The sequence below is a fragment of the Pseudoliparis swirei genome, chromosome 8, assembly GCF_029220125.1.
Source record: "Pseudoliparis swirei isolate HS2019 ecotype Mariana Trench chromosome 8, NWPU_hadal_v1, whole genome shotgun sequence".
Classification (NCBI taxonomy): domain Eukaryota; kingdom Metazoa; phylum Chordata; class Actinopteri; order Perciformes; family Liparidae; genus Pseudoliparis; species Pseudoliparis swirei.
Window position 1 is genome coordinate 6,743,034 of NC_079395.1, and position 27,747 is coordinate 6,770,780.

The 27,747-nt window shown below is 41.5% G+C and overlaps 1 protein-coding gene across 1 annotated transcript; it reads right to left on the reverse strand.

Moving 5' to 3' along the window:
* Positions 1 to 6: 6 nt before the first annotated feature.
* LOC130198389 (rab effector MyRIP-like) lies at positions 7 to 23,663 on the reverse strand. Its single transcript, XM_056421541.1, has 18 exons — positions 23,322 to 23,663; positions 22,866 to 23,011; positions 20,733 to 20,901; positions 13,781 to 14,002; positions 12,783 to 12,919; positions 10,744 to 10,824; positions 9,838 to 9,935; positions 8,876 to 8,956; positions 8,506 to 8,652; positions 7,863 to 7,998; positions 7,148 to 7,632; positions 4,927 to 6,575; positions 4,735 to 4,834; positions 3,211 to 3,393; positions 1,130 to 1,291; positions 840 to 941; positions 699 to 759; positions 7 to 499 (listed from the first exon to the last, which is right to left on the reverse strand). Exons 3-18 carry the CDS (start codon positions 20,840 to 20,842, stop codon positions 480 to 482), a joined length of 3,774 nt encoding a protein of 1,257 aa, XP_056277516.1. The 5' UTR covers positions 20,843 to 20,901; positions 22,866 to 23,011; positions 23,322 to 23,663; the 3' UTR covers positions 7 to 479.
* Positions 23,664 to 27,747: the final 4,084 nt, after the last annotated feature.

The window sequence follows — 27,747 nt, forward strand, 5'->3', positions numbered from 1 at the left end:
TCTGAGACCTTTTGAATGTTGTGCTTTATTTTCTGAATTGAGAGAGCAGATATTATATTGACTGATTGTAATGATGATGTTTAGCAAACCAACATCCACGGGAAAAATACAAGGATTTGTTGCAACAGTAAAAAACTGCATGTATGTGTTTTCATTCACTGCACACAGTATTTATATCACTTTGTTCAGCAAGTTAAACGGACAAGTGATGAATGAAGTCTCTAAAAAGTGTAGTTAAAAATCTTTAAATGTTTTGATGAATTAAAAAGTGTTAAAGCTCAATTGTTAGAGATTTTTCAGTGGGCTGATGATTTAACTGTTTACCGGCTGTGCTCGCTGCTACTGCACATTAAAAGATGACATACCAGTATTATTTTTAGGCATGTTTAAAAATGTAATTAAGGCAAATGAATGGATTACTTGAAACTGGTCAAGGCACTTCTGTGTTGAAGATACTGCAAAGGACCGGGCTCGATGGTTTACGTTTCCTCCTCGTCTTCTGAAACGGAATCAAACATATGCAGTGATCTGAGGGACTCGTTTAAAATAAGATCCTCAACGTCAGTCAAAAAGCACTTCCTTTGTTATGGGTGGCTCCAGATTAATGCACTTTTACAAAAATGTTGTTCTATTGTCTGTAAAAAGAGTATGATGCACTGTATACCGGCAGAAAGTTGCATATAATTTGTCCTCCTGACCTTTCAGTGGCGGTGCAGGTAATCTCCTCCTCAGCTGCCTCGATGACTCCACAGTGACAGGCTGCAACAAGACGCATGGTTTTTAAAAGGCTGTGGCAGTTACACCATTATGATGTGACTTATATTAACGTAGACGGGTACCGTCATTGTAAATGCTTCGGTCTTAGTGAAGCGGGACTGCTGGGTGTCCACAGTGAGGCCTGCACTCTTCAAAGCAGCAATTCGGTCCGAGATGTTGGAAACCTGGCGCAGAGACAAGTAAACCGGCACACGTTAGGTTCAGATCACTCTGTAGCGCCCCCTGTCGGCCAATCTGTGTTTCTATGAATTCATCACACAGCTTCCACAAAGTCAGGCCCGACAAAAAGCAGCAGAGCACTTTCTTAATATCCCATGTTCAGCCTTTAAATGCGTATGGAGCTTCAGCTCACCTGTAGCTCAGACTGTTGCACCTGAGCAGCCGCTGATGCCACCTGCTCCTCCAGGAAGGACAGCTCCATGTCGGACGTGGCGCTGCAGATGCCCCGAGCGCACTCCTCCAGGTCGCTCAGCGCCGCCTCCAGACCGTACGCCTCCCCAGCGGCCACGTACACCTGCAGCATGTCCAGGTCGACGCAGCATTACCGTCAACACTGGGAACTTAAACTGTTGGAAGTGGCATGGTGCAGGGACCCAGTGGTGCATGTAGGATTCTCCATTAACAGGGTCTTAAAAGGGTCTTTTTTTGCTGTTTCAAATTGATATTCGGCCGTCACTTTGAATTACATTTAACGACAGTCAAATTACAATATATTTTTGTCATATGTAACACTGTCAAATATAAACTTTACCTGCTGTATTGTATATTCTCTACATCCTGATCTACATTTACTGTCCATAGAGTAAGCAACATATTACAATAATGAAATATTTATTCCAGCATATTTGTACTCTGACTTTGAAATTGATGCAGTTGTACATTGTACCTTTGTAAATGTATTTCTCTTTGTTCAGCTTTGTTTTTAGCTGTATAACTATTTTTTTTAATCCACCTGACATTTTTATGACATTGTTACACTGTACATTTGTAATATGTTATTTGTAATAATGTTATAACATAAAATAACATTTGTAGGGGAGAGCGGGGTAATGTGAGACACCGGTATGTGAAGAATTTTTTCAAGCCCTCTCCCCCCCCCCCGCCAAAAAAAGAAGTGGTGCTGGTGCTGTGTTAAGTATTTTTTTTTTCAAAATTAGTTTTTGCATGTAAAAGTAAATGTTCCTGCTGTGAACTGTGTCAACTTTCAAAAAAAAATCAAAATTTAGGTCCATAACCATATATCATATATACACATATAACTACAACATATACAACCATGTGATGATATGATTGAATAAGAAGAAGAAGATATGTTTTTTTATTTTTTTTTAAATAATGGTGGTGGTGGGGGGAAGGGAGACATGGGTTAAGTGAGTTAAGTGTCCAAACAGTCAGTGAGTTAAGTTTAGTCTATTATGTAATTGTACATTAATTTACATTGTATCTTGTGTATGTAAAATAATTGTAGAAAAAATATCATAAACAGACCCAAGACACTACTGCAGGAAGACAACATGGGACCACCAGATGGAGGAGATGCAAGAGTGCAAGAGCTGGAGTCATGATAGGTCCTAGAGCTGGAAGAAAGAAGAAGAGAAAGAAAAAAAAAAAGAAAAAAAGAAAAAAAAAAAAGAAAAAGAAAAAAATCAAAATCCTGGGGTGCTGTAAGAGAAGGGGAATAAGCACAGATGAGATGGAAGGAGGAGCAAACACTTGACAATTAAACAACAGGCCTTGGCCTTAGTCCAGTTGATTGTGCTCCATGTTTGAGTTATAATAATTCTGGTGGTTCTATCTTGATTTTGGTATAATATTTACATTTTGTTTTTATTTTTGTTTTTATGTTTATATTGTTTTTATTTTTGTTTAATATTTAAATAATATTATGATTAAATAAATAATTTCTAATTTATTAGTCCGATATTAGTTATTAGTCTTGTCCATTGTTCTTGCTGTCAGGATTGTAACTATTACTGTTGTTGTTGTTATAAATATTATGGTTGTTTGTTATAGTGATCACTTGGAAAAAACTTTTACTCTGACTTCATTCCTTTTCACTAGCTGAGGGTAAAACAGACACATTTTACACAAGTTTTTCAAAAGACAATTTTTTTTCACTCCTTTGTCAAAAGACATTCTGATATGTCGTATTTATGTAACATCCCTGATATATCGTTTGGAAATGTGTACATTTGCTTATATATCATTTAAGCTTTAACTGGAAATCAAAAAGTGTATCACATTACCCCGCTCTCCCCTACCCTAGGAAAAATACGTAGTTACATTCCAATACTGTTAACATGTAGAACTGGTCTGTCGTGTACTACTGGTAGTACACTGCAGTAATACTACTGCACACAGAAAACAACAAATACAAAAACGTGTAATGTGCAATGACTTAAACAAATATAGATCATAAAAGGCTCAACGTACGTTCTCCTCCAGTCTAGAGAACTGCTGATCCAGTTTCTGAGGATCTGTGTTGGGGGGCAGCGACGTGTTGGGGAGTCGGGGGCCGGCTCCGCCCTCCACGCCCTGCAGCAGCAGCTCTTCAGCGGCGTTCAGCACCTTCAGGACCTCAGTGGTGATGCTGCGCAGAGACACGGCCGAGAGCCTCTAAGCACAGACAGACAGACGGACAGACGGACAGATTACAGCCACAATTCAAAAGCACATTTCATTTGAACTAATTTGTGTTATCTCAAACTCTGTGGCTGTGTTTTACCTTCCTTTGGCCAATTATGAATTATATGTAAATTGTGTAGAGCTGAATAAAGACATGCTGTCCATCATTCATTATATATATATATAATATATATAATACGTTGTGGACGTCCATGTGTCTGGAAAAAAAACTAAAAACTAAAGCGCATTATGGCTTTAAATGACGTCCAAACTAAAAGATATAATGTTTACACTACTGTGACGAGTGGCCTCAATCGTTTCCACCGTGAATAACATGGTTGGAGAATATTAAATATCAGTAAGAGAATAAAGCATACTGGAAAAAAAGTTCTGGAATGAGAGACGCTTGCATGAAAAACACAATTAGCAATAAGAGAAAGAGCTGAGAGTGACAAAGTGCAAATGAAGAACACTTGCTTCCTAAACCTGCAATGATCGCCTCACGATCATTCTCACCTGCTCCAGCAGAGTTGGTATAACGTGTATTGTTGTGTAAAGCTCCACGTCTCTACCCTACAGCAGAGAGAAGCGAAGAAGACGAGGAGGAAAAAGAAGAGGAGACGGGACCGAAAGGGAAACGAAGGACAGCACCAAGCAGAGGCGATTAGATTAGTAGCTTGTTAGATCCGTTCATAAAGAGTGACTCAGCGAGATTCAAGTGTGGCATTTACAAGATGATGGGAAATTTAAAAATCCTCAGAGATGAAATGTGTATCAGATTAAAGAAAAGTCTTGAATTCATTCATAAACTAAATAATCTGAACTCAGCAGCCACTGACTCGGTGTCTCCTGAGCGGGCGAATGCACAAAATCAATTTGTCCTGAGATGTCTAAGCATGACTCATCACATTGCAGGGCGTGTCACGAGGTCCTGTTGCTCTCCATTCACACATCAAGTCACTCAGACTTTAAGTTAAAGGTTCTCACACTTATAAAGGAATTAGTTATGAATAATAGATTTAATTTCTGACAATAAATTCCAAAAATGTCTCCACACTGGCCCTTTAATAAATCATAAATGAAGGAATGTTGCGTACATTAATTGATCGGAGACTAAATAAAAAATGTATTTCAGACGTTTGCTTTAGAAATGTTAAATTCTCACAGCTATATTACGCTTTTTTATTTGATCTAACTGGCCATCAGATGCAAACGCTTCCATGTTGCAGCATGACCCAAAAGGTATTCTTGCCTTTATCTATTCTTAATAATATATGAAGCCTTTTATTAGGCCGCGAACAGTAATGTTGCATTCATTATGAATCTCCTTACATTTTTAATCTCCTCGGGTGACAGTGAAGCGTCCTGAGGAGGAGACGCGCTCCGCTCCGTATCGTCTGCCTCTTCTTCAAGACTTTCACTCCTTCCTTTACTTCAATCTCTCTCCCTCTCCCTCTCTCCACTCCACTCCTCACTCACACGGTTCCTCTCTCTCTCCTCTCCCCATCCATTTCTTCTTTTCACGCCTGTTTGGCCTGTTTGGCCTGCTGATTTTCTTCTTGTGCGTCTCCATCCTTTTCCTGCCGCTCATCTTCATCACGGCCTGCAGCATCTCCTCCGCCCGTCTCTCTGATAACGTCGATTCCAGTTTGCTTCGCGGCCGTCCCTCCTGGTCCTCTCACAGCAGACTCTTCTTTCCTCCTTCCCGTCTCCTCAAATCCACCTTCTCTCTCAATCTGTACCTCCTCTTCCTCTGGTTCTCTACTTGTGCTCCTCCCGTTGTCTGCAGCTACATCCTTTAATGCCTCCATCTGCATGTCCTCCAAAGTCATCGTCAACATGCTGCTGATTATCTTCTCAAATTCTGCATCTTCCTCATCGCTGTCTGTTGTATCCTGACTCTCCTCGCCTTTCTTTCCCTCTTCTTGTTCTTCTCCTCCTTCCGGTTTCTCTTGACACTTCTTCTTGGGCTGATTTCCTCGTTGAGCTTTTCTCTCGTCTGAGGATATTAACTCCATCGCTCGTCTTCTCTCGTTTGCTTTTTCCGCCATATCTTCTTTTAAAAGTTCGACCTTCTCTTGACGGATGTGCTCCTTTGCCATTCTTTCATCCTCGTCTGTGACCCTCTCCTTCATGCAATCTTTCTTTCCCTCGCTCTCCGTTTTTTCTTGTTGGACATCTTCAACTTCTTCATCACAGCTCTCCGTCTTAATTTCATCCCTTAAATCAAACAAATTGACATCCAAGCCTCCAAAAGGTTCTCTCCGGTCCACATTATTTCCCGCTCCTTCCTCCCTCTCAGTTCCTCCTTCATTTATTCCCTCCTCCACCTCATTCCCTCCGACTCGATCCAGCTCACCATCCGTGGAAGAAAACGGAGACGCACTTATTAGACGGGCCAAATCGTGCAGCCGAGCGGCCTGGTCGTCACTTCCTGTCTGCCGTTTCCACAGATTCTCCTCTTCTATCGCTTCCTCCCCCTCTTCACCTCCATCTGTTCGGTCCAACTCATCCTCGGTGGATGAGAATTGGGTGGCGTTGGCTTGATTAGCTACCCTGCACACTTTGACCGCCAGCTCCTCCTCCTCCTCCTCCGTCTTCCTCTCTTCATCCATGACGCCAACTCGGTCCAACTCATCCTCGGTGGAGGAGAACTGGTTTGCTCTGACTTCATTTTCCAGCTGACAGAGTTTAGAAGTAAGTCTGGCCGTCTTCTCCACCTCCATATTTCCCTCCTCGTCTCCTTCCCATTCTCCTTCACTGTGGCCATCTTTGTCCAAGTCATCGTCAGTCGACAGGTAGGTGAGTCTGGCCTGAGCGATGAGCCGGTATAACCCGTCTTTCATCTCTTCATCTTCCTCTGTTCTTCCCTCATCCAAGTCAATCTCCATCCTCCACGGCCTCTCATCGTCTTCACCTCTGTCCTTCCTTCCTTGTCTCTTTTCCCCCCTCTGTCCATCTTCATCATCACCTCCTCCTCCCCCTCCTCCAGTTAAGGAGTCAGAAACTCTGCCTGCTAGCTGTTGTAGTTTTAACGTGAGCTGCTCCTCCATCCGATTGGCTTGATGCCCTGTGGGGTCACGGTGGAAAAGTTCAGGGGTCGCAGCTCCGGAGGTCAAAGGGGTCACAGCGTCAGACGAACGTTGGGAATGGTTGTTTTTCTCCCAGTACTCCTGTGAGGGGTAAGAAAACATAGATTTGAGAATATGCTTTTTTTTTCTGGTAAATTCAGATGGTATAAACCTGATCAGGAGCCATTCTTCCTTTGGACATCTTACATGTTCTTACATGTGGGGAGATGTAGCAGCTCGGTCAACCATACGGCTATTTTCGTATTTTTATGTAATTCAGAAAGCATTTTACAAAAACAGATAAAACAAGGCACAGCAATATAATTTAAAAACAAAGAGAAGCAGCACATTGAGAAAAAAAACTAGAGAATGCAGTCCATTTCTGCCCGATTAAACTTGAATGATCATTCAATTATGAAAATTGTTGGTATATTTTTCATTATATTTGGATAAATTTACTCCAAGTGCTGTTCTGCATTCATATGTTAACGGCTCTCCTGCTGCTCTTGAGTCCACTGAACACAATTGAAATCCAGAGCGTGAATTCAACTTAAGCTTAATGGAGAAAAAAAAAAGCTTTACATTAACAAATTGACTCGTAGCAGAAAATAATTCAAGGACCAGAATTGGCCGAGATCTTTCCATCTCGTCAGTTTGTAATTTTTATTTCTTACCAGCACCGAGGAAGACAACTCTCTTTTGTTCCTCCTTTTCTTCCGGGATCTTCGGACTTTTCCTATTTCTGTCTTGGCAGCCTGGTGTTTCTCCTCTTCCTCTCCTTCCACGTTAAAGTTGACGTCGATGATGCTGGTCCTGCAGGAGGAGGAAGGCCGCCCGACCTCTGTGGGCACCTTCCTCTTAAAACGAGCCAGCAGAGGCTTCTTCGGCTTCCAGTTGCCCTCCGGCTGTGAAAACAGATCTTCTCTGCTGCCCGTCGGCGGGGACGGCGTCCTGACGCGGGCGCCGCCCTCTGGTTTGGGTTCGTTGTCGGAGGCCATGCCCTCATAGGCGGACACCACTTCAGACTCTCTCTCCAAGGCACTGATGACCAGGCTCTTCCTCCTGGTCAGCAGGCTGGGGCGAGACAGCTGGGTGCTCTGCAGGGCCATCCAGTTCCCGTCTGGGCTCTTCAGCACCGAGGACACGCCTCCATACACACCTTAGCATGCACACACACACATTATGCAGACACCATATGCCACACAAGTGCACCACACAGCAAAATCGCATATTCAGCAACATAAACAGAAATAAAACCAGTGGACGAGGTAGATATCAGCTGACATTGACCTTTATATCATTTAGAAATGACTAATATTCTATAGACTTGCTATCAATCAAGTGAAGATGATATTTAATTCAATATATTTAGCCAGTTAAAGATCTTACCAGTGTTGTCCAGCCGTTCAACAGTCTTCCGGTTGGACATAGCCGACCCAGACCCATCCTTCTTCAGCGCCTGTGAGGAGTCCTGCATCAGACCCGGAGGCTCATGGTCCAGCAGGCAGAAGGCCGCATGGGACCCCTGAGAGAAGAGAGGCGGCACATTTAAATAATTGATTTGCTGCGTCACGGTCACACTGGATGACGCCAGCAAAGTAAAGTCATGCTGACCAGTTTCACCAGCGGAGGCCAGCACATGAAGACGAGTTGAGTTTTATTTTACATTCGTTTGAGTTTGTTGTTGTGGCCACATGTATTTTCTCAAAAGTATAAAGCTACATATATACATAAAAAAAAATACATGGATGGAGAACTTGGACTATAATGTTTAATCTTCATGCTACTTTAGTTATGGTTATGATTGTGGAATGTGAAGTTTCAGTGTGTGCGGTTCAAAATCGACACAAAGTCTATTTTTTACATTATAGCTAAAAAAAAAACTCAAACAAATTCACATTATTCATTCATTTCAATTAGTTATTTAACAAGATGTTACTAAAAGGGTATCACTAATTTAGTTTATATTTTTCACTGGTTATTTTTGTTACTATAGTAACCCTGATCTGAACTCTTTTTCAGTGACTTTTACCCAGAGATCTGGTTGGTGTTTGATGGAGCTGGATGCCTGATCACAGTCAGACTGATGATGATGCTGAAGGTCAGTGTTGTGTTCAAGTGGCCAGTCCTGGTCATATTCTGCCCTCATCTCAGTCAAAGTTTTTCTCCTCCTAATAATCTAAGAGAGAGAGAGAGAGAGGGGACACGGTTAGTGCTGCAGATGGCTCCGTACAAACACTCCACACAAACATCAGCTGGTCCAATAGTTTTGTATTCATATTTTCAGAAGTTACATTGAAGAAGCAAAACAGCTGACTCACATTTGTGTATTATACCATTTTTTTTACACCCAGTAAATCCACCTAATCACATACTAAATATTTGTGTGCTACTTCTCTTACTTTCTGCACAATAGTTTTTGACAGTTCCTCAATGAGCTCCCCTCTGTGCTCCCACAGGTAGTCAGCCTCATGCTGCTTCTCCTGGTAAACAAAACACAAATAAGAAAACTAGTTTCACAAATGCACGCTATGAGAGGATTAATGCTCTTAACATTCTTTAAATACACATATGTACTGCTCTGAGTTCAGAAGCTGAGGGATACTTGAACAGATTACCGAGGAGTTTTATTTTCTAACAGTGGTATTCTGAAAGGTTGCTGCAGAGCCAGAAATGGAGTTACTCTGCCATTTTGATTTACATAGCTTGAAGACTAATTTCATTATATTTTAATGAAGTGCACAATCTCATGAAAAATTGTCGATTCAAACAGAAACTCCAGAGCACCTTGACCACTTGGGCCCTTTAGGGCCGTTCAGAATGTCAACGCTTCCCTCATGTGGGAGAACCTGGTCTTTAACTAAATCAATGTTTCATAGAACATTTATCATATCACTAATGTCTCTTGTGAAACAGTGAGGTGTTTAAATTGATAAACAAAGGGCACTTTAAATCATTCAATTTAAAATGTATTTGTTATAAAATGGATCCTAGATAGTGAAGTAAACATAACTTATTTTTGTTCAATCAGGTTTATTGTTGACCGAACAATGACCCGATGTTGTGGAAGACCGTAGTATTAAACTGTCCTTTGGATTGCTGCATAATCTAGATGTTTTTTTCATAATCCTATTTAAACTCTGAAAATAAAAAAGGCAGAGCATTCAGATCAAGGAGGACTGCAGAGGACACTTATCGAAGTTCATCAACTGCAGACCAAGAAAACACTCTGCAGCGTCCACAACACTCATTTACAGAAAAAAAGGTAATTATAGTGCACGGTTGCGATTTAATGTCAAATCTAACAACAGCAGTAGTGAGTGAACGACAGTGTGTGTATACGAACAATCCATCAATAAATGACCTGACTGGTCGTGTCAAACTCCGCCTTTGAAATGGCCTCGTCGATGGCCTCCTCCGCCACCCGCAGGGCCACGGTGATGGTCTCCGCTATGCTGTGCTCTGGACACAAAGAAACAAGAATCACGTATGTTCTTAACTGAATGAACCGCAAATTAGAATTAAAAATCAGAAACACAGGAAGAAGTAATTGCAAAGTTTTGAACCGGGAGTGTGAAGAGAAGTCGGGACGGATAAACGCGAGAGCAGAACGGACCGAACACATGTCGAGAGATTACGACGATAATCAAAATGCATCTCTCCACCGTTTCATCAAACGATGACGCTAATAAGAGTTTATGGATTCCTGAGAGGATTACAATGAATGACCACAAAAAAACCTTGAACTGGATAATGTGGCCACAGAGACTCTCTTATGGAGATTAGATTAAACTCTCGCGATTACTACCAACCGACCAAGTAGGGCAACTGCCCCGGGACCCTAAAGATGACCGGTTCACTGAACTGAGGACTGAAAACTGACCTGGAAAGGGCTTTACATTAACTCCTATAAGGACTCAAGCTCCGCTGCCACTATTACGACAGTAGTATGTGATATTGTATAATGAGAAACAACACATGATGCATTTACCTGGGAAATTAAACCGATTTTTTTTTTCTTCTAAGGATTAACTTTAGTCTTGTAGCATTTATTTTCTTTCATTTGCCATTTGTTGTGCAATTCTTTAGAAATGCGGCACATAAACACATGTTAACTGAACGGATGTAGAAGTATATAGTAATATAATTGATTGATATAATTCTAGTTTTGTGGACACGTTACAAGAAAATTGTAGGAACACAAACAAAAAGTGTTAATCCAAAAATTATTAAAGGATTAGTTAAATCATTAAAAAAACCATATCTGCACCTTGTGTCTGTCTGTAGAAGGTTGAGTCACTCCCACAGAAGCTGCCTTCATTGCAGACACTGTCCTCGTAGGTGCTGCTTTCTACACACACACACACACATTCATATACAAGTTATATAAGAATGTAGGTTTATTTAGCCGAATTCTTTTTTTTCTTGTTATTATTTCTATTAATGTATTGAAATGTATATACTCGTTTCTCTAAAGCATTATGTTGAGCACGTCTGCATCATTTGTACATTCAAATAAATAAATAAAAATAAAAATAAAAACATGCGAGGCTGCAAATAGTTTGTAATAAGATTGTATATGTAAAATAAATAGATTTGGAAACCTCATTTTGAGGATAGCTTCCTTTTACATATATTACGGTTTGATATTTTGACTCCATTAATTGATTTTAGAGAGTTGGTGACGGAGCAGCAGAGTTCAGTGTGTATGCGGGGATGTGAGTGCATCAGAATGGCCTGACCTGTGGCGCCGGTTCAGAGGTCGCACACAAGGTCACTTCCAATCATTCTAAGGGGAAAACAGGACTGGAACTAAGTGATGTGAACTGTAGATTATTTTTAAAATGCAGTGAGCACTCTTTCATTACTTAAAACCCTAGAAGCAAGCATGAGTTTACTGAGGCGATGTCTCCTAAATAAAGCGAATATTATGTATTTTAGGGCCTACAGCATGGACTTTTTTTCAGTGACATGTATGTGTATGTGTGTGTATATATGTGTGTGTGTGTGTGTGTGTGTGTGTGTGTGTTGTAACATCCAATGAGTTGGGACACATTTGGCTGCAGAACATGGGAAACATTATACTTGCTAAACAGCACGTAAACGTTGTGAGCACCATGTAGGCGGCAGCATTCGACTCAAAGCACGACTGACTAAGAACATCCTCACAGAGCTGCTGGGGATTCTTCCTCTATCCCCGTGTGGTGAATGTTAATGATGATTAAATAAAACATTTAAGGGGACAATGGTAAGAGATTGATTAACACCCAACAATAAACTGTATATTCATGGCTTTGTCCTTACAACTAGCATACAGTTGCCTTCTGACTGCTTTCAATATTTCTCTCAATGTCTGTACTTTAATATACTGCATGTAAAATAAGCATAAAATACTGTGAACCGTCTGTATGCGTGTGTTCTCTTCCTCAGGGTCACTTTGAAGAGTAATGCTGAATAACGGACGAGAATGCCTCAGAGCAGTGTCGCCGGTCAGTGTGTCTCACGAGGGAGATGTTCACTGAAACATGGCGACGCCGCTATTCAGAGCCATTAGTTTACAAATGTCAGTTCCATTAATTCTGATTATTTTCATGCAGCTCAAATTGTTTCTAATGCAAAGTTACATCAGTAGAGCTTTTCCCACGAGAGAGACAGACGACGCCGATTTGACAGTTGATTAAATGTAATTTCCTGCCATCAACAAATTAAACGGTACGATACAGCGTGTGCGTGTGAGCGGAGAATGACAACCGTAAACCAGATCGAGACGCTGAGCGGTGGCCTGATGCCAGCACACATCAGTGCTCCTCCCATTGGGGGGGGGGGGAGCGCGGCATCATCTGCAGCCGGCGACCTCTCCTCCACAACACGCTCACGATGAATGAAAGTCACATATTTATTCCCCTTTAGGCTCCGTTTGACTCTCCACCAACCCCCGAGAAAATAATTATCTGGCTCCTTTGCTGGTAAACACATGAAGCTTTTAGCAGCTGGTCGCTAGCCGAGCAGGTAAAGTGACAGTCCAGTAGGTTGTTGGAGCTTTGTTGCTGTAAACTAGGTGTTGCGGCCAAAAACGGCTAAATAAGAGCATTGAAAACTAACCAGAACAACAAGGTTAAGCAAAATTTCACATAACAGTCATTTGAGCCAAATACGTGATTTGTGCAGCTTTACAAGACATTAGATGTACAAGTATTGTATAATTGTTGTACATCTAATTTCTAAGTAAAAAAACCCCATTATCTACAAACACTGTTTCCCAAAATATGTCCGATTAAAGTTAATTGAGGTTATATCATGAGTGTTTACCGGTGAGCTCTGACAGCGCTCTGTGCTGCACCAGGTGCTTCCTGTAAAGAGTCTTCAGCACTTTGGCGCTGCCGAACCTCTTGAAGCGCGTCTTCACGCCAGTGTAGAACCACTCCAGCGACTGTGTCTGTAACAACCTGAGGGACACACACACACACACACACGTGAAGGTACATATTGAATCACACACGTCGCGAGTGTCATACTTTGTGATAAATGTTGATAGTACATTCCTGGGGACTAAACCGATGTAGCTTTAAAATTTCGGTCCAATGAGAAACTTTGCAGAAATATCCCCGTTGAGACATTTCTGAATGTATTCATGGATTTAATGTTTTAGATGGATTTTGACATGTTTTATTATTTTATTTATAAGCGATGAATAGAATAACTGGAACTTAACTGGAATTTGTCTCTCATTTTTCACTGCATTTTAAGTGGATATCTTAGTCTGTTTCAGGCGTTTATATTTATTGTCATCACAAGGCTTGATAATTGGAGAAATGAATGTTTCCTCTAAACTACTTAGTGATACTGAGTATGAATCAGGATGTTAAACACAGCGAGTACTTCTGTCTGCCCAATCAGACTAATCTAACATATTTGATTAATCAGGCCAATGAATGCCATTTTGAGATATTTGTTGCATGCGGTCAGAAGACTGATCAACAAGTCTGCCGATGTATGTGGGCATCATAGTCCGTCTGTAACATGAAGCTGAGAAGCTGCATTCAACACATAAAAAAGACCATTTAAATAAAATAAAGAGAAAATAGCCTTTAAACATACATTGTTGCCACACATCTTCCAACACCCCCGACTATATGAGCCCAAAGACTAAAGTCTAAATAGTTCAGCCAGCGGAAGACTTGATCCAGTTCTGTGACCAAGTTGTGAGTAATAGACACAAACTCCATGTCTCCAGTGTGACAGTAAGATCTGAACACAGCCTCCCCTCCACTTCACTCTGAATCACCTCCACCTCCTCTCCACCCTACCTGCTCTTCTGGCAGCCGGAGCAGAGCCAGGCTTTGTCCTGCTTGTTGTGGACCCGGCAGGCTTTGCAGACGTTGTAGTGACAGTCGTGGCACCGGCGCTTGGGGTTGAGCAGGAAGGTGAAGGGCGAGCAGCAGCGGATGCAGCAGCTCTGGTTGAAGCAACTCCGCCGCGACAGCAGGAGGCAGCGACTGCCCTCCTCGTCCAGCTCCTGCTTCAGTTCACTGTGGAGGAGCAGGAGGAGGAGGAGGAGGAGAGGGGATGGTTAGAGAGAGGAGGATAGTGAAGCCAGGGATGTGTGCGAAAGAGACAGTTATACAAAATCAAAGGGGTAGAAAAGGACTGAATATTTATGATATTAGTCCCTCTCTGTGGGTGTATTGAGTCATCAATATGAGGACATGAAGTACATAAACAGTCGGTCACACTGATTGTAATGACAATGGAGCATAAATGTATTTTATTCATGTTCTAGACAGCATTTAAATGTTAAATGATTTTAAAAAAGCCGCAATATCTCTTAAAATTGTATTCATTCTATGGTGATGAAATGCCGGCAGAGCTCTTATTAAAAGTGAAATTTGCATTCATGAATGTCTTGATTGAATATTTAAACGTGGCCTGCTGAGCTCACGTAAAGGTTAACGCAGGAGGATATGCTGAACGCTGCGTCAGTGTGTCCTCCTTGCAGCAGCGGCAGCCTTTCTGCCTCTTTGCAGAGTCCAAAACACATTTGTTGTAGCTTGAGGTCCATTTAGTGGCAGATCTGATTCCACCACATGGCATTACTTTTTGACCAGTTGTTAAGCAATTCAATAGGATTAAATACAATTTAAAAAAGGAGAACTTCTACCACCAATGGATTTAAAAGTAGATCAATACAAAATTTGACAAATACACTCACAAGTGTTTTTTTAATAGAATTCTGATAAGCTGAAAAGAATCAAGTAGACTGATCTCATGAAACTATATGCGAATGGTTATTTACTTATTACTCAAGTTTTCTGCATGTCGCTTGCAAAGAAACACAAGAACAAAGGTTTCACGAACACACACGTGAAAAGTCACACGACTCAAACAAAAGTGAAGTGGGCTAAAAGATGATGGAATGAGACATGACAGTAGGATAACAAGGTGGACAAATGCAAACTAGTGTCAGGTGGAAAATGTCACACAAATCCATTACTTTCACACCAGGAGCCTCAGCCATTACTGAATCATTTATAGATGCTCATTTACAACGAGAAACTAATAGTCTGAGAACACGAGGGCAGAGGGTGGGGGAGCCAATGTGGGTTTTTACGTTAATTTCATTTCACTTTTAAATGTCTAAAATTCTAAATGTAAAGCGAAAACCAGCTTTTGTAAAGACTGTTTTAGCTTGTTATTTTAAAGTGAATGTGTGTCGTTTATGGTGGGAAAAAAAGAAAGAATTTTACAAGGAGAGAAGAAACAAGGAAATACATCAAATGGCAGAGAACTAATTCAATATGAAAAAGTGTCACTGTGGTTGCTTGGAGGTTTAGTTTTGTCGCGTGTAACAAACAGATGCACTGTCCAGTTTGTAACGTGAAAGGTTTTTTATTTCTAGAGTTGTTTGGATCCCACAAACCAAAGTATATTGAACTGTTGGCCGTGGGGATGCCCCCCATTTATTGCCGAGAGAGTTCGTCCGCGCCATTGTGGTTGGCTCGTGCCGCCATCCATCATCTGCTGAGGAGCTGTGGACACCATCACTCCACACTCCACTGTGTCTGTCTGCTGAATCATCAGCCTGCTAATTCATGGCTATCACTGGTGACTTTAACCACACCACACTAAATAAAGCTCCCAATCCCATCAATACACTGCCCAACCAACAACAAACAAACTCTTGACTTGCTCTAATAATGCTAAGGACGCATACAGCGCACGCCACCTCCCCCCTCGGCAGGTCTGATCATGACCTGGTCGGACGACTGACCATGTCTTGTTCCTCTGGTGAGTGAAGAGTGTGCCGACCAGGAGGAGGTGGGTGTGGGAGGGAGGCTCGACTCTAGGACCTTGGACAGCAACGGACTGGGAGATGCTGTGTGGACCCTGGGGGGAGGACATCAACAGTATGACCGACTGCACCACGGACATCATCAAGGTACACAGCACCATCCACCATCCCAGATCGGACTGGGATCTCTGCTTCCCCCTAACAACAAGGGACCTGAACCAGGACCTGAAGGCTTAACATGAAGAAAGCTGCTTCCATGATGGGAGACAGGGATGGAGGAGCTGGAAGCCAGGTGAAAGGTGAAGGGCAGGGCCCAGGGAGGGGGAGCAAGGGGCAGAAGGCCAAACTCAACACAAACAGGTGAGGGGAGTGGAAGGGCATAACTGTCTGGCAAGGGAGGAGACACTGGTGGGGAGACAAGGAGGGGCTGGACAGGGCTCCTGTTCTCAACTTTGTTTTTCAATAGGTTCCCCTTCACAGCCCTCCACTCTCCCTCCCCCTCCTCTCCCCCACACCTCCCCCCTCTCCCCCCCCTGCTCCCCTGCACCTGCTGAGCTCCACACCACCTCCTCCCTCCCTCCCTCCTCCTCTCTCTCTGTGCCCCAGCTGACAGAGACTAGACAGCTGGGGTCCTGATGAAGCCCTGGGCAGGTCCCCTAGGGTCCTGTAGGAAGCTGGGGAACCAGCCTGGTCCCTCTTCGTGGCGTCAGGCTGGCCTGGCCTCAGGCTCAGCCTGAGGCTGGGGAAGTCCCGTGCTGTGAAGACGCCTCTCCAAGTCCCCGCCTCAAAGGCCTGCAGGTCACCAACAGGCGACACGACCCGCACCATGTGCTCACCTGCCTCCCATGCACCTCCTCCCCACCCACGGTGGGTGATCATCCAGTCTCTGGCTGCACCCTCCTTACCAGCCTCATGGGTGGTGACCAGCCTCATGGGACTATCCAGCGCTCAGTACCAGGCTGATCATCGTGCTGCTCTGTGAGAGTCACTTTGTGGAGACCTGGTTTTGTCACTGTCTCCACTCTTCACTTTCATTTAACACCATCCTGCCACTCTGGCATGGTGAGTTGCTTGCACTGGTGGCCTCTGGCTCTGAGATCCTCACAGGCACAGACCACTCACACCACAGGCAGAGTGATGTTGGAGCAGAAAGGGCACAGTGTCTGGTGGTGTCTGGTGTGAAGTCTTCTGAGAAGGTTTCTGTTGTTCCCCCTTCACACAGTCCTCTCTGTCTGCAGACCTCTTGCACAACAGTTGATGCCATCTGCAGGTGTGGTCTGATGATTCTGAGGGGTGTGAGAGTACAGGATGATGGAGGAGGAGGGTGGTGCCGCAGAGAAGTGCTGAAGAGGAGTGCAGACGAGCAACCACCCGCGGCTGAACGTGAGATGGAGGTGGACTATGTAGGCGGAGAGAGTGAGGTCTGCCAGGCCCTGACAACTGGAGAGTGTAGACATGGTGGATAGTGGAGTGGGGCTGGTTCCAAGCACCTGAACTGGAATGGAAAATATCTGAACGTGTGTGTACAGAAGGGGACTTTGTGACTCAGGGAAGTGAAGATTCTTCAGCGCTTGGAGCTGGCAAGATGGATGCTGGAGCTGTCCAATCAGTCGGTTTGCAGCTGCGTGCACCACTGCACCAGCTGCTGCTGAGCAGCGCTGGCCGTTCTCGCACCAGCTGGCCTAACAAACTGCTCAAGAAGGCTGGGGCCATTCTTGCCAGCCACTGCAGGGTGAGGAGCTGCCAGCTGGAGAGGTGGAACAGGGAGTGGGTAATAGGGTTTTGGAGAGGACAGACCCTCCACCACCTACCCGGACCTGACTCTCCCTTCAGGCGTCCCCCACAGCTCCTCCTTCCTACAAGAGATACAGGAGAGAACATCCAAGAGGAGAGTGAGGAGCTGCAAATATCTGAGGCTACAGATCACCCCCTACTCTTATTGATCACCTTTTGTTTTTATTTATTCTGTTGTTTTTTTTTCTATACGTCAAGTAAATGAATTGTTTTATCATTTATCCATTAAATTTAAATGCAATAATCCTCAAAAGTAGTCAGTTTTTGGTCGATAAAATGAGGTGACGTCTATTAATGTGTGCTTGCATTTGTGTGGATTGTTTTATTTTTATTTTGTTTAAAGATGGTCAGTTTAAAGCTTGAGACTTCAGTTTAATGTGCATGCATCACTTTCTTGAACTTTGTATTAATTAAAATGTAATCGCTTGCAGAGAAGTAGTAAGATGGACTTGGATTGTTTATTTCGATGATTAGTGGCTGACATTCATTTTGGCCGGACATCCACCCATTGAATTTTGTTTTCTTAATCAGCTGAATCCTATTGCAAATACTGATTTAATCCAATTTCTAATTCTTTTAAAAATGTTTAGTTTTTCCCCAGGTCTATAAGGATTTATTTTAATAATTATCAGAAATATGACCAATTTATTCAATAAATTACAATAGAATAAATGTTGGGATTAGAAATCAAATATATTCTAAATGTCAAACACATAGGCACATAAATAAAATGCAGAACCAATCTATTTTGAAAAAATTGAATTACTCACTAAAATAAATGTTGCATAGGACTGGTGAAAAAAAGTTATACCATTATGACAGTAAAACTAATTTATAAAAAATTCTGATAGAAAAGATTCTGTTATAGCTATGTGAGGGTCATCATGAATTATTTGATTGATCAATTCACACTCACGACACCAGTCTGCTGCTGAGTAGACATGCCTTGAATCTAACAAGTTTTCAGGAATATCATGAAGCCTATACGATACATTAGTACACCTATAGCTGAAACTAATGCAGTTTAATACAACAATACATTATAGTTATGATCAGATTTAGTTTCAGATTTAGAAATGTGTTGATTCTATCTACCCACATTAGGAAGAAAACCTAGTCTCATGTTTAATGTGGGGATGAAAAGACGTTTCTCTGCTCACCACTCCCCCTGTTGGCAGGGAGATGAATCTCATCCTAATCTAGAAAGTACTATTATCCGCAGTGCAATATAATATCAGTTAATTTACAAATGGGTGTGTGATATTTCAGTTAACATTCACAGACACCTTTACAAGGTTATGTCCACGATTCAGACGAGCCCACCGTAACCCGTCTCATGCAGAGATGGAGGGAGGGTGAACAATTGAACACTGTTTTCACTCATCTGTATTCTCCTCTAACCTTCAACTCCCTTGTCTTTCACGCATCGCTGTTTGACATTCAGAGAGGCTGAGGGCATTCATCCTTGAGGGCTGTCAGTAACAGATAATGAAAAGGAGGATACATGAAGTCGAAGCCCTTAGAGAGTAGTGTACAACCTGCACGACAAGAGGGAGTTACCTCAAAAATAAAATACATATGGAGAGCTTATAAAATGCAAACACTACCTGGTTGGGGACCCTGGACACAATGCAGGTGTCTAGGTTTTCCACTAAGGAGACATGTTCCCTCAATTTCCTCAAGATGGTCGGAGTCAAATAATTATTTAAAGGAACACAAAAACAAATTTTTCTAAATTCATCCCAAATGTACGAAACAGTATCCAAAGTTAAATTTACAGATTAATGAGCTTCAACTCTACCATCTGCAACAGTACAATGCTTTAGGTCAAACCTGTTGAAAGCTGATTTTAAATCCTTTATTGACGTGTTGACTGACTTGCATTCCTCGTCTGTGTTTTTCGCTCCATTGTGTTGGCTCACTACTGCCACCTGCAGGTCAGTGCGAGACCACTTGCAGAGTCGTGTATCACCTCACTGTGTGCGTGCATGTGCATCCTTGTGGGCATGCACGAGGTAAACAAAACAAGAGCTCACTGGTGCTACTAACATTTCTAAGACTCCACAGAACTGGCACTGTATGTAATGTACGACTGAATTCAGTGTTGGATATCTTGAGGAAATTACAGCCATTAAGTTTATCTTGCATGTTTGCTCCAAGTTGTTATTGTTGGGTTCCTTGATGGCTGAGAGTCTTTCTGATACAGTATGCAGAGGAACACTATTATGTAAGCATAATGACGTACAATCAGCAAAACAGAGTCACGAGGAAATGACATTATTCATAACCTCTGACAGGTCCGACAAATAATTGACCACTATGTACCCCTCTCTTACTCCCTCAGGTCAAAAATAAAGATCAAACCGGCTTATTACTCTTTCTGTCGTTTTGTTCATACATGTTGTGTTTGGGCTCTGAAGGTTAGAGGACTTGAAGGAGCCAGTCTGAGTGCAGCAGGAAAGGGCAGTCGCTTCCTGTCCGGAGAGACAGGATGGGAAACATCCGCAGGGGTCTAAACACGGCTGGAATGCACAATGAGCGCCACACAATGTGAATGAGTACTGCCTTTACAATACATGCTGTTATTATTTGGATGTCATTGACCTCTGGACCCCCTGATGAACTACAGTTGCATGATTGTACAAAGGATTGCTCGAATTAATAAACTTAGAGAATTATTACTTGAATATGACGCTCCTCTCAGCCATATGGAGCTTCATAGTGACTTTCAGCTACGTTTATCTGTCGTCTCCCTCTGTTTATGGTTTAGGTTCACTCTTATTGCTCTAATAGTGTCATAGTCAGCTGTTCTTGTCAAAAAGCTCTAAAAACACACAGTACTCTACCTGCTCAGCACCAGACAGCAGAAAGACTCAGTATGCCACTAGCTGGTGAACAGATATTTCCTTTACGAGTCGGTGGAGACCAAAAACCGAACTAAGTGAGTGACTTATATTAACCAGATGAAGTCAATGATGTGTTCGCTTTTTACATTTACTTCATAGGTATGATTCTTATTTGAGTTTGAATGCATGTACTTTTACTTGTAAGAGTGTATTTCTACACTGTGGTCTTGCTATTTGGGTAAAAACCCTGAATACCTCGATCCACCACTGTGCCAAAGTAGTACACTTGCAGTTTGATGTGCTAAACGTCGGCGTGTGGTCAGACCTAACCTGAGGCGCTGCTCCTCCTTCTTGCGTAGCCTCATGTCCCTCTGCACCACCTGCAGCACATGCTCCGCCTCGTTGTCCGACAGCCCCGACAGATCCAACTTCCTCCCCATCGCCGACACGCCTCAGGCTGTCACTCAACCCGTCTGATCAATCAGATCGTTGTTATCATCTGAAGAGAAAAATATCAATCAAGAAGGAAAGAAACCCAATCAGAGCAGAACATGACAGTGAAATGAGGTATTGGCAGACAAGTGCACCGTATAATCATCTTAATAATCAGTGGCGGAAAGTAGCAAAGTATATTTAGATAGATAGATATATAATTTATTAATCCCCAAGGGGAAATTTGTCGTCACAGTAGCAGCACCAATAAACTAAACACACGAGAATAAAATATCAATATAAAATATAAAAAACAGGGATGAAAGATATAGATGTATACAAGTAAAATATAAAATGAAGTATATATATGTATATAAAATGAAACATATATGTATATATAAATACACACACACAAACAAATATAATACAATGACTGTGCAAAGTATACAAAGTAAAATATAAAATAAAATATATATGTATATACATATATATATATATATACACTACCGTTCAAAAGTTTGGGGTCATCCAGACAATTTCGTGTCTTCCATGAAAACTCACTTTTATTTATCAAATGAATTGAAAATTGAATAGAAAATATAGTCAAGACATTGACAAGGTTAGAAATAATGATTACTATTTGAAGTATTAATCTTGTTCTTCAAACTTCAAGCTCAAAGGAAGGCCAGTTGTATAGCTTATATCACCAGCATAACTGTTTTCAGCTGTGCTAACATAATTGCACAAGGGTTTTCTAATCAGACATTAGTCTTCTAAGGCGATTAGCAAACACAATGTACCATTAGAACACTGGAGTGATAGTTGATGGAAATGGGCCTCTATACACCTATGGAGATATTTCATTTGAAACCAGACGTTTCCACCTAGAATAGTCATTTACCACATTAACAATGTATAGTGTGTATTTTTGATTAATGTTATCTTTATTGAAAAAAGTGTTTTTCTTTGAAAAATAAAGACATTTCTAAGTGACCCCAAACTTTTGAACGGTAGTGTATATATACACAACATATATGCATACACAAATATAATACTAATGACTGCAGTGTAAAATTAAATTAAAAATAGACAGTGTGCGCAAAATGCAAAGTGTATGTGTGTCGTGTAAATGAAATGTGTGAAGTGCAGATCAACAGAGTGTAAATATGAATGTGTACAGTGGTAATAATTATTATGTTATTATTACAGTTATTGCACTCGGATCTGACAAGAGGTGATCTGTTGTAGAGCCTCATAGCCGTCGGCAGGAATGTTCTCCTGTATCTGTCCTTATGGCAGCGGAGCGTGAGGAGACGTCTGGAGAAAGTACTCCTCTGTCCCTGTAGGAGGTGGTGGAGAGGGTGGTCCGGGTTGTCCAATATGGACAACAGTTTCTTCAACGTCCTCCTCTCCACCACCTGTTCCAGGTGCTCCAGCTTGCAGCCGATGATGGAGCCAGCCTTCCTAACCAGTTTGTTGAGACGGTTTGTGTCACCGGCTCCGAAGATCTGTAGTTGAGTTCAATGTTGAGGTACTTATACTTCACTTAAGTATTTCTATTTCTATTTCTGATACTTTAGACTTCTATTTAAATATTTTACAGTTTGACATTTGACTCCACAACATTACAACTGCAGCAACCAAACCAAACAAACCCTGAACATGATGAATTTCATGAAGAATATGTGCACCTTTTTTAAATTCACTACATGTTACTATATTGTGAAATATTAAACTTCAAATGATGTATGAATTTTTTTAAAGCTCTAAACATAAACCATAATGTGAACTATTGTCATAATAGCAGTAAAGTACCCATTCAGAGTCCTATGCTGACTAATTAGAAAGCTTCCCGTAAGTCTATACTGTACGACAGTGAATACAAAAAACACATCTTTTGCATAAACACTTTTAAATGTATTATTATGAATTTATCCCAGCACCTCATATACGCATGTAAAACCTCCTGGTTTATATAATAGAGCACAGAGTCCACTTAAAACTCATGTTGACATCCTACAAGCCACTTACTCAGTAAATCAGGGGTATTAACACCAAGCAGGAGTTGGGACTTTATGCATTAGCATTCCTGAGGAGGAAAATCTCTCTCTGTCAAACAAGTTGAGGCCCATGTTCCTCTGACTGAAGCCGACATGACAGCAGATCAGAGTGAATCTCTGCAGAGGAGAGCAGTTAAAGATGAACCAAAACACCCAAGTAAAAGCAATACTGTTTATCTTTATATAAAAAACAATGAGCACTTTTGCACTATATACATTACATCATGAGAACTGTATTGCTGGGGAAAGTATTCAAACTGGGATAAATAACATTTAGATACTTGTATTGATGAGTGGACACAGACACAATAGCCTCGATATAATAATAATATTGGTTCAATATGCTGACAACAAACAGTATAGTTTACAAAATAAAGGGTTTTACGCATTTAATATTTTGCTCTGACAAGATCACAAAACAACTCACCGATCTGTCGGTCCGTCTCTGGATGAAACTGACCCTCCACGGCACAGAAAAGAAAAGAAGGGCAACACGACGACAATTAATTTACTCTTCGTCCGATTTATGAGAGTTTTCGCCGAAAAAAATATTCAAGACCAAAACCGTAAGGCTCTCTTTTTTACAATCTTTCCTCCTCCTTCGGTTGAGTTTCACTGCAGCGGGTCTGATTCCTGCAGCTTGCCCCGGTTTCTGAGAGTAAAGCAGGATAAAGCCTGATCCGGATCTACCTCCAGTGTTTCTCTGCTGGGAACAAGGAATTAGGTGTCATAGAAGTGATGATAGTTTGAGTAAACAAGTGAGGGAAGAAGGGCTTAGTCGATGTTATGATGACGTATTTAATATGTCTAACAGAAAACAAGCGCACAGCGTAGCTACAAAATAATAATCTAGCTGAAACTGTATCACAATGACCTCCATAAATAACTATATTCATGTGTAACACAAGCAGACGATACATTGATATCCTGTGTTGTGAAACAGAGTAATTGCTGCAGAGCGACAGGCAGCCCGGTGGAAGAGGAGGCTGGAGGGGGATGATTGTAAATGAGGAGCAGGTGTGCCAGGGTTGCCAGGTCTGTGTGACACAACCAGCCCAAAATCAGAACTCAAAATATGCCCGTGCCAAACCATATACACTGCTTTTAAAGTCCAACAGCATTGCTATCATTGCCAAATGTATTGTAATATCTACAAATTAACATCAAATGTTTAGTATGCCAGCATTAAAAGCAGTTTTCCCGAAAGAGTTATTTCACCTATGTCCTAAAATGGCCTTGTGTAATTAGATACAGTATATTATCATAAATAAAATGTGTGTATGTGCTGATCTGGAGTCAGTTTGGTAGGATTTGGTTATAAATAAATTATTTCATTTAAAATATGGATTTTTATTTAAAGATATACATGTAATTTGCATGCAAAATAGGTCTACCCGAACCAGCGGACAAAAAAATTCAACCCGCGGCAACACTTCAAAAGTAGCCCGATTCCGCGAGAAAACCGCGAACCTGGCAACACTGAGGTGTGCTGGTGGCAGTCTGTGGAGGGGCGCGTGACGGAAGGCGCGTGACTGAAGGCGCCCCTCAAGAAACATGGAGGCCAGCTAGTGGACAGGTGGAGCATGGGAGAAGCTTTACCAACAAGTTGTTTCCCTTCTAAACTCCTCACACGGTTACATTTAAATCAATATGTTATGATGAGGGTTGAGCCAGATGCTCACACTACTTGCTGGCTGTGGGGGTGAAGGCCATCGGGCGCTGGCCATCTTGTTGTTGTTTGGGAAGATGAAGCATGGCGGTCATAATCATGTCCAGAACTTCCGGCCCCAGCAGATTCACACATTTCTGCAGATAATTCATAATGCTGGAAAAATGTATTTAAGACAGAGAGCACAGAGTTATCAGATATTACTGATACTTATATTAAATTATATACAATTTATGAATAATTGATTTTAAAACACAATGCACCTAACATCCGATAACAATGCATACAAAAACACATTTTACAGTCATGTTAATAATGTTACTTGTGACTAACTAACTAATAATGTTCTCTTTTTGCTTTTGTGCTTCCATTGTATGCTGCTATTTAGAGCCATAAACCCCAAAATGGGCATATAAAACCTACTAACTGACCTCAACCACAACAGTTATGTAAGTATGTCATGTTATTTCTCTATGAACCTGCTGGCTTTTGTCCGAGGAGGAACTGCAGGGGAAGGAAGCCGAAAACATACCAGCAGTCAAGTTAAACAAATCATTTAAAATAGTTTGTGTGCGTGTGGATGGGTTATTTGAACTCCACCCTCTTAACTGCTTTCCCTTCCTCCACATGAAGTGGTTGCTTGGCAGTGAGTATATAAAGACCTGCGCGTATCAAACTCTTCAGTTCATTTGCCATGGAGCAAAGTGTGCTGCTGGTCCTGTTGTCTCTGCAGGCGTTCCTGCTCATCACAGCCTTCACGTCTTCTGATGCTGCCGCCCTGGAGACGGATGCTCAACGGCCTCCTGGTCTGGTAAGCAGATCCACAGTAAAGCGTCTCTATTGCCATTGAGGTCCTTGATTGTCACAACTAAGGACCTCAATGGCAAACATGTTGTTGCTCAGAGAAATCTACTAAATGCATTTAGATTACTGCCTACAAAGTTAATATCATAAACCAATGAAATACTAAAGTACTGATAAATGGAGCGCTACATTATGCACCCCACTGAGATCGAAGAGACGGAGTCGTGGAGGTCCCTGTGGACTTCTTCTGTTTTGAAACCAAGAACATGATATTCAGTAAGTAAGTGTTACCAGTGCTGAAACATAACCTGGTCATTATCACACGATCTGATATTATGGTCATCAAAAATATCACTGCTTATAGTATTTCATTCTTCAGTATCAACGTTCTTGTAACTTGCCATATAAGTTAGGATACAGCATTTCCTCAGTATATAAACAGAAAATGTCACCTGGCCGGCATTATGTTTCCTTCAAAACTATTTATTGATCCAAAAAAAAGTAGTTTTTAACCCTTGTGTTGCCTTCGGGTCAATTTGACCCGATTCAATGTTTAACCCTCCTGTTACCTTTATATTTACTAACATATTTTACCCTTGAGGTCAATATGACCCCAGCTATTAAAATCTCCAGAAAATTATTAGAATTAATATTGTTTTCCAAGTTTAAGTGTGAGGTACTTTATGTTTGTTTGTTGACTCCCGAAAGAACACCGACATTAAACATTGAATCGGGTCATATTGACCCGAAGGCGACAGGAGGGTTAAATATTGAATCGGGTCAAAATGAACCGAAGGCAACACAAGGGTTAAACATAAATTGTTCGGAGACTATAGAGTTACATGAGAATGAGCGAAACTATGTGAAGAATTAAGATGTTCTAATCACCAGATGCATCAATATATCACAGTTGTATTGTTGTCCACATTTAAATGTAGTTTAAGCTATACAAGTACACAGCTCTTTCCTGGGTTAGCCTCAGGTCTTCTTCAAGGACGAGTACTGCTCATTCCTCAAAACAAAAAAAATGTTGTAGAAGTATGTTGTCTTCTTAGAATAAATATGGACACTATTTCCTGTTTTTACCAATTTCCTGCAATGGATAAGTTATGACCTCTTCTTCCCTTGTAGACTACTTACATATTTCCTGGTAGGTACCTAGTAATTAGGCCTGATATATTGATAACCCCTGTAGCCTACTCACTATGGGCTGTAATTGAAAGCAACATTGAAAGACTTTCTTCATTTTAAAAAAAAATCATGAATTTGTTCTGGAGAAGAAAATTGCACTTTGTTGTACAGGTGGTGAGAAGAAATGACCGAGAGGTATTTGGAAACAGACGGAAAAGAAACTGCAACTGGAGACCAGGAGGATGTGGATTCGGATTAGGTTTGAGTGTAAGAACAAACTTTTAATCCATTCCATCTTACAATTACTGGATCTCACAGAATCTGCATCTCAAAATGAAGTTGCTGAAGATCATTGCTGTCCGAATGCAACACTTTAATTAGCCGTCATTGAAAAGGAAGAGCACGTTGTCTCACCAACGGCTCTGAAAACTGCTGTGTTGTTATCTGTCATTCAGAAATATTCTATGAACAAATATACAACTGTAAAATGTATCAAATGTCTTTGTTACAGCCTAGGGGTGAGCGTCCTCCAACTCTTCCTCCTCCTCATCATCCTCCTCCTCGTCCTACTCTTTCGAGGCAAGAGACTTATATAGTCATGTTTACACAAAACTAAGTCCAACAGGCCTGAAGACATAATATAAATACAAATAATAACGAAGCCGGTCCAGGATGCTATTAAAGATTTGGCAAACATCAGTGCCTCTATGTCTGATTCTGAGCAATTGCATTAGCCATCTGAAAAGCCGCCAGTCAAAAGTGTTTGGAAAAGATCAGGCGCTTTAAAAAAGTACAGGGGTGTCAATATAGTTTTGATTTAGAAAGCACAGTCGCCTCTCTGTGTTGCAATGCTCCTCATGTGATCCCACAATTCTCTGACGATTGTTTGGTTAAAACTATTTTGTGTAACTTCTCTTTGTTCTCTGTGTTTCTGTCTGTCTCTGTGTACAGAGAGGTGTTGTTCAAATGGATGAATGGGAGGGATGGAAGGAGAGACACATTTGGTGAAGGAATCAGTGATTATTACTGATAGAGCTTGAGCGACTACTAGGGATATGATTTCTGGTGGTCATGACACTGCTCCATCACATATATGCACATGTATGATTGTATCTTCTCTTAAAGCATATAACAATGTTACTGGATTGTAAAAGCAAAGTTCACTGGTGTTTATGGTCAAATGCTATTGATGCCAATAGCTGCATAGAGTTAATAGTGGTTGACAGATAATCATTCACCAATAGACTGA

Bases quoted from the DNA above. Each gene is read 5' to 3' on its own strand.
- LOC130198389 (XM_056421541.1), bottom strand. From the start codon at position 20,842: ATGGGGAGGAAGTTGGATCTGTCGGGGCTGTCGGACAACGAGGCGGAG. The intron at 12,920-13,780 runs GTAGGGTGGAGA...TGTGTCCCTCAG, and splicing joins TCCGGCTGCCAGAAGAGCAG to GTTGTTACAGACACAGTCGC. The intron at 8,653-8,875 runs GTAAGAGAAGTA...TCTCTCTCTTAG, and splicing joins CAAAAACTATTGTGCAGAAA to ATTATTAGGAGGAGAAAAAC.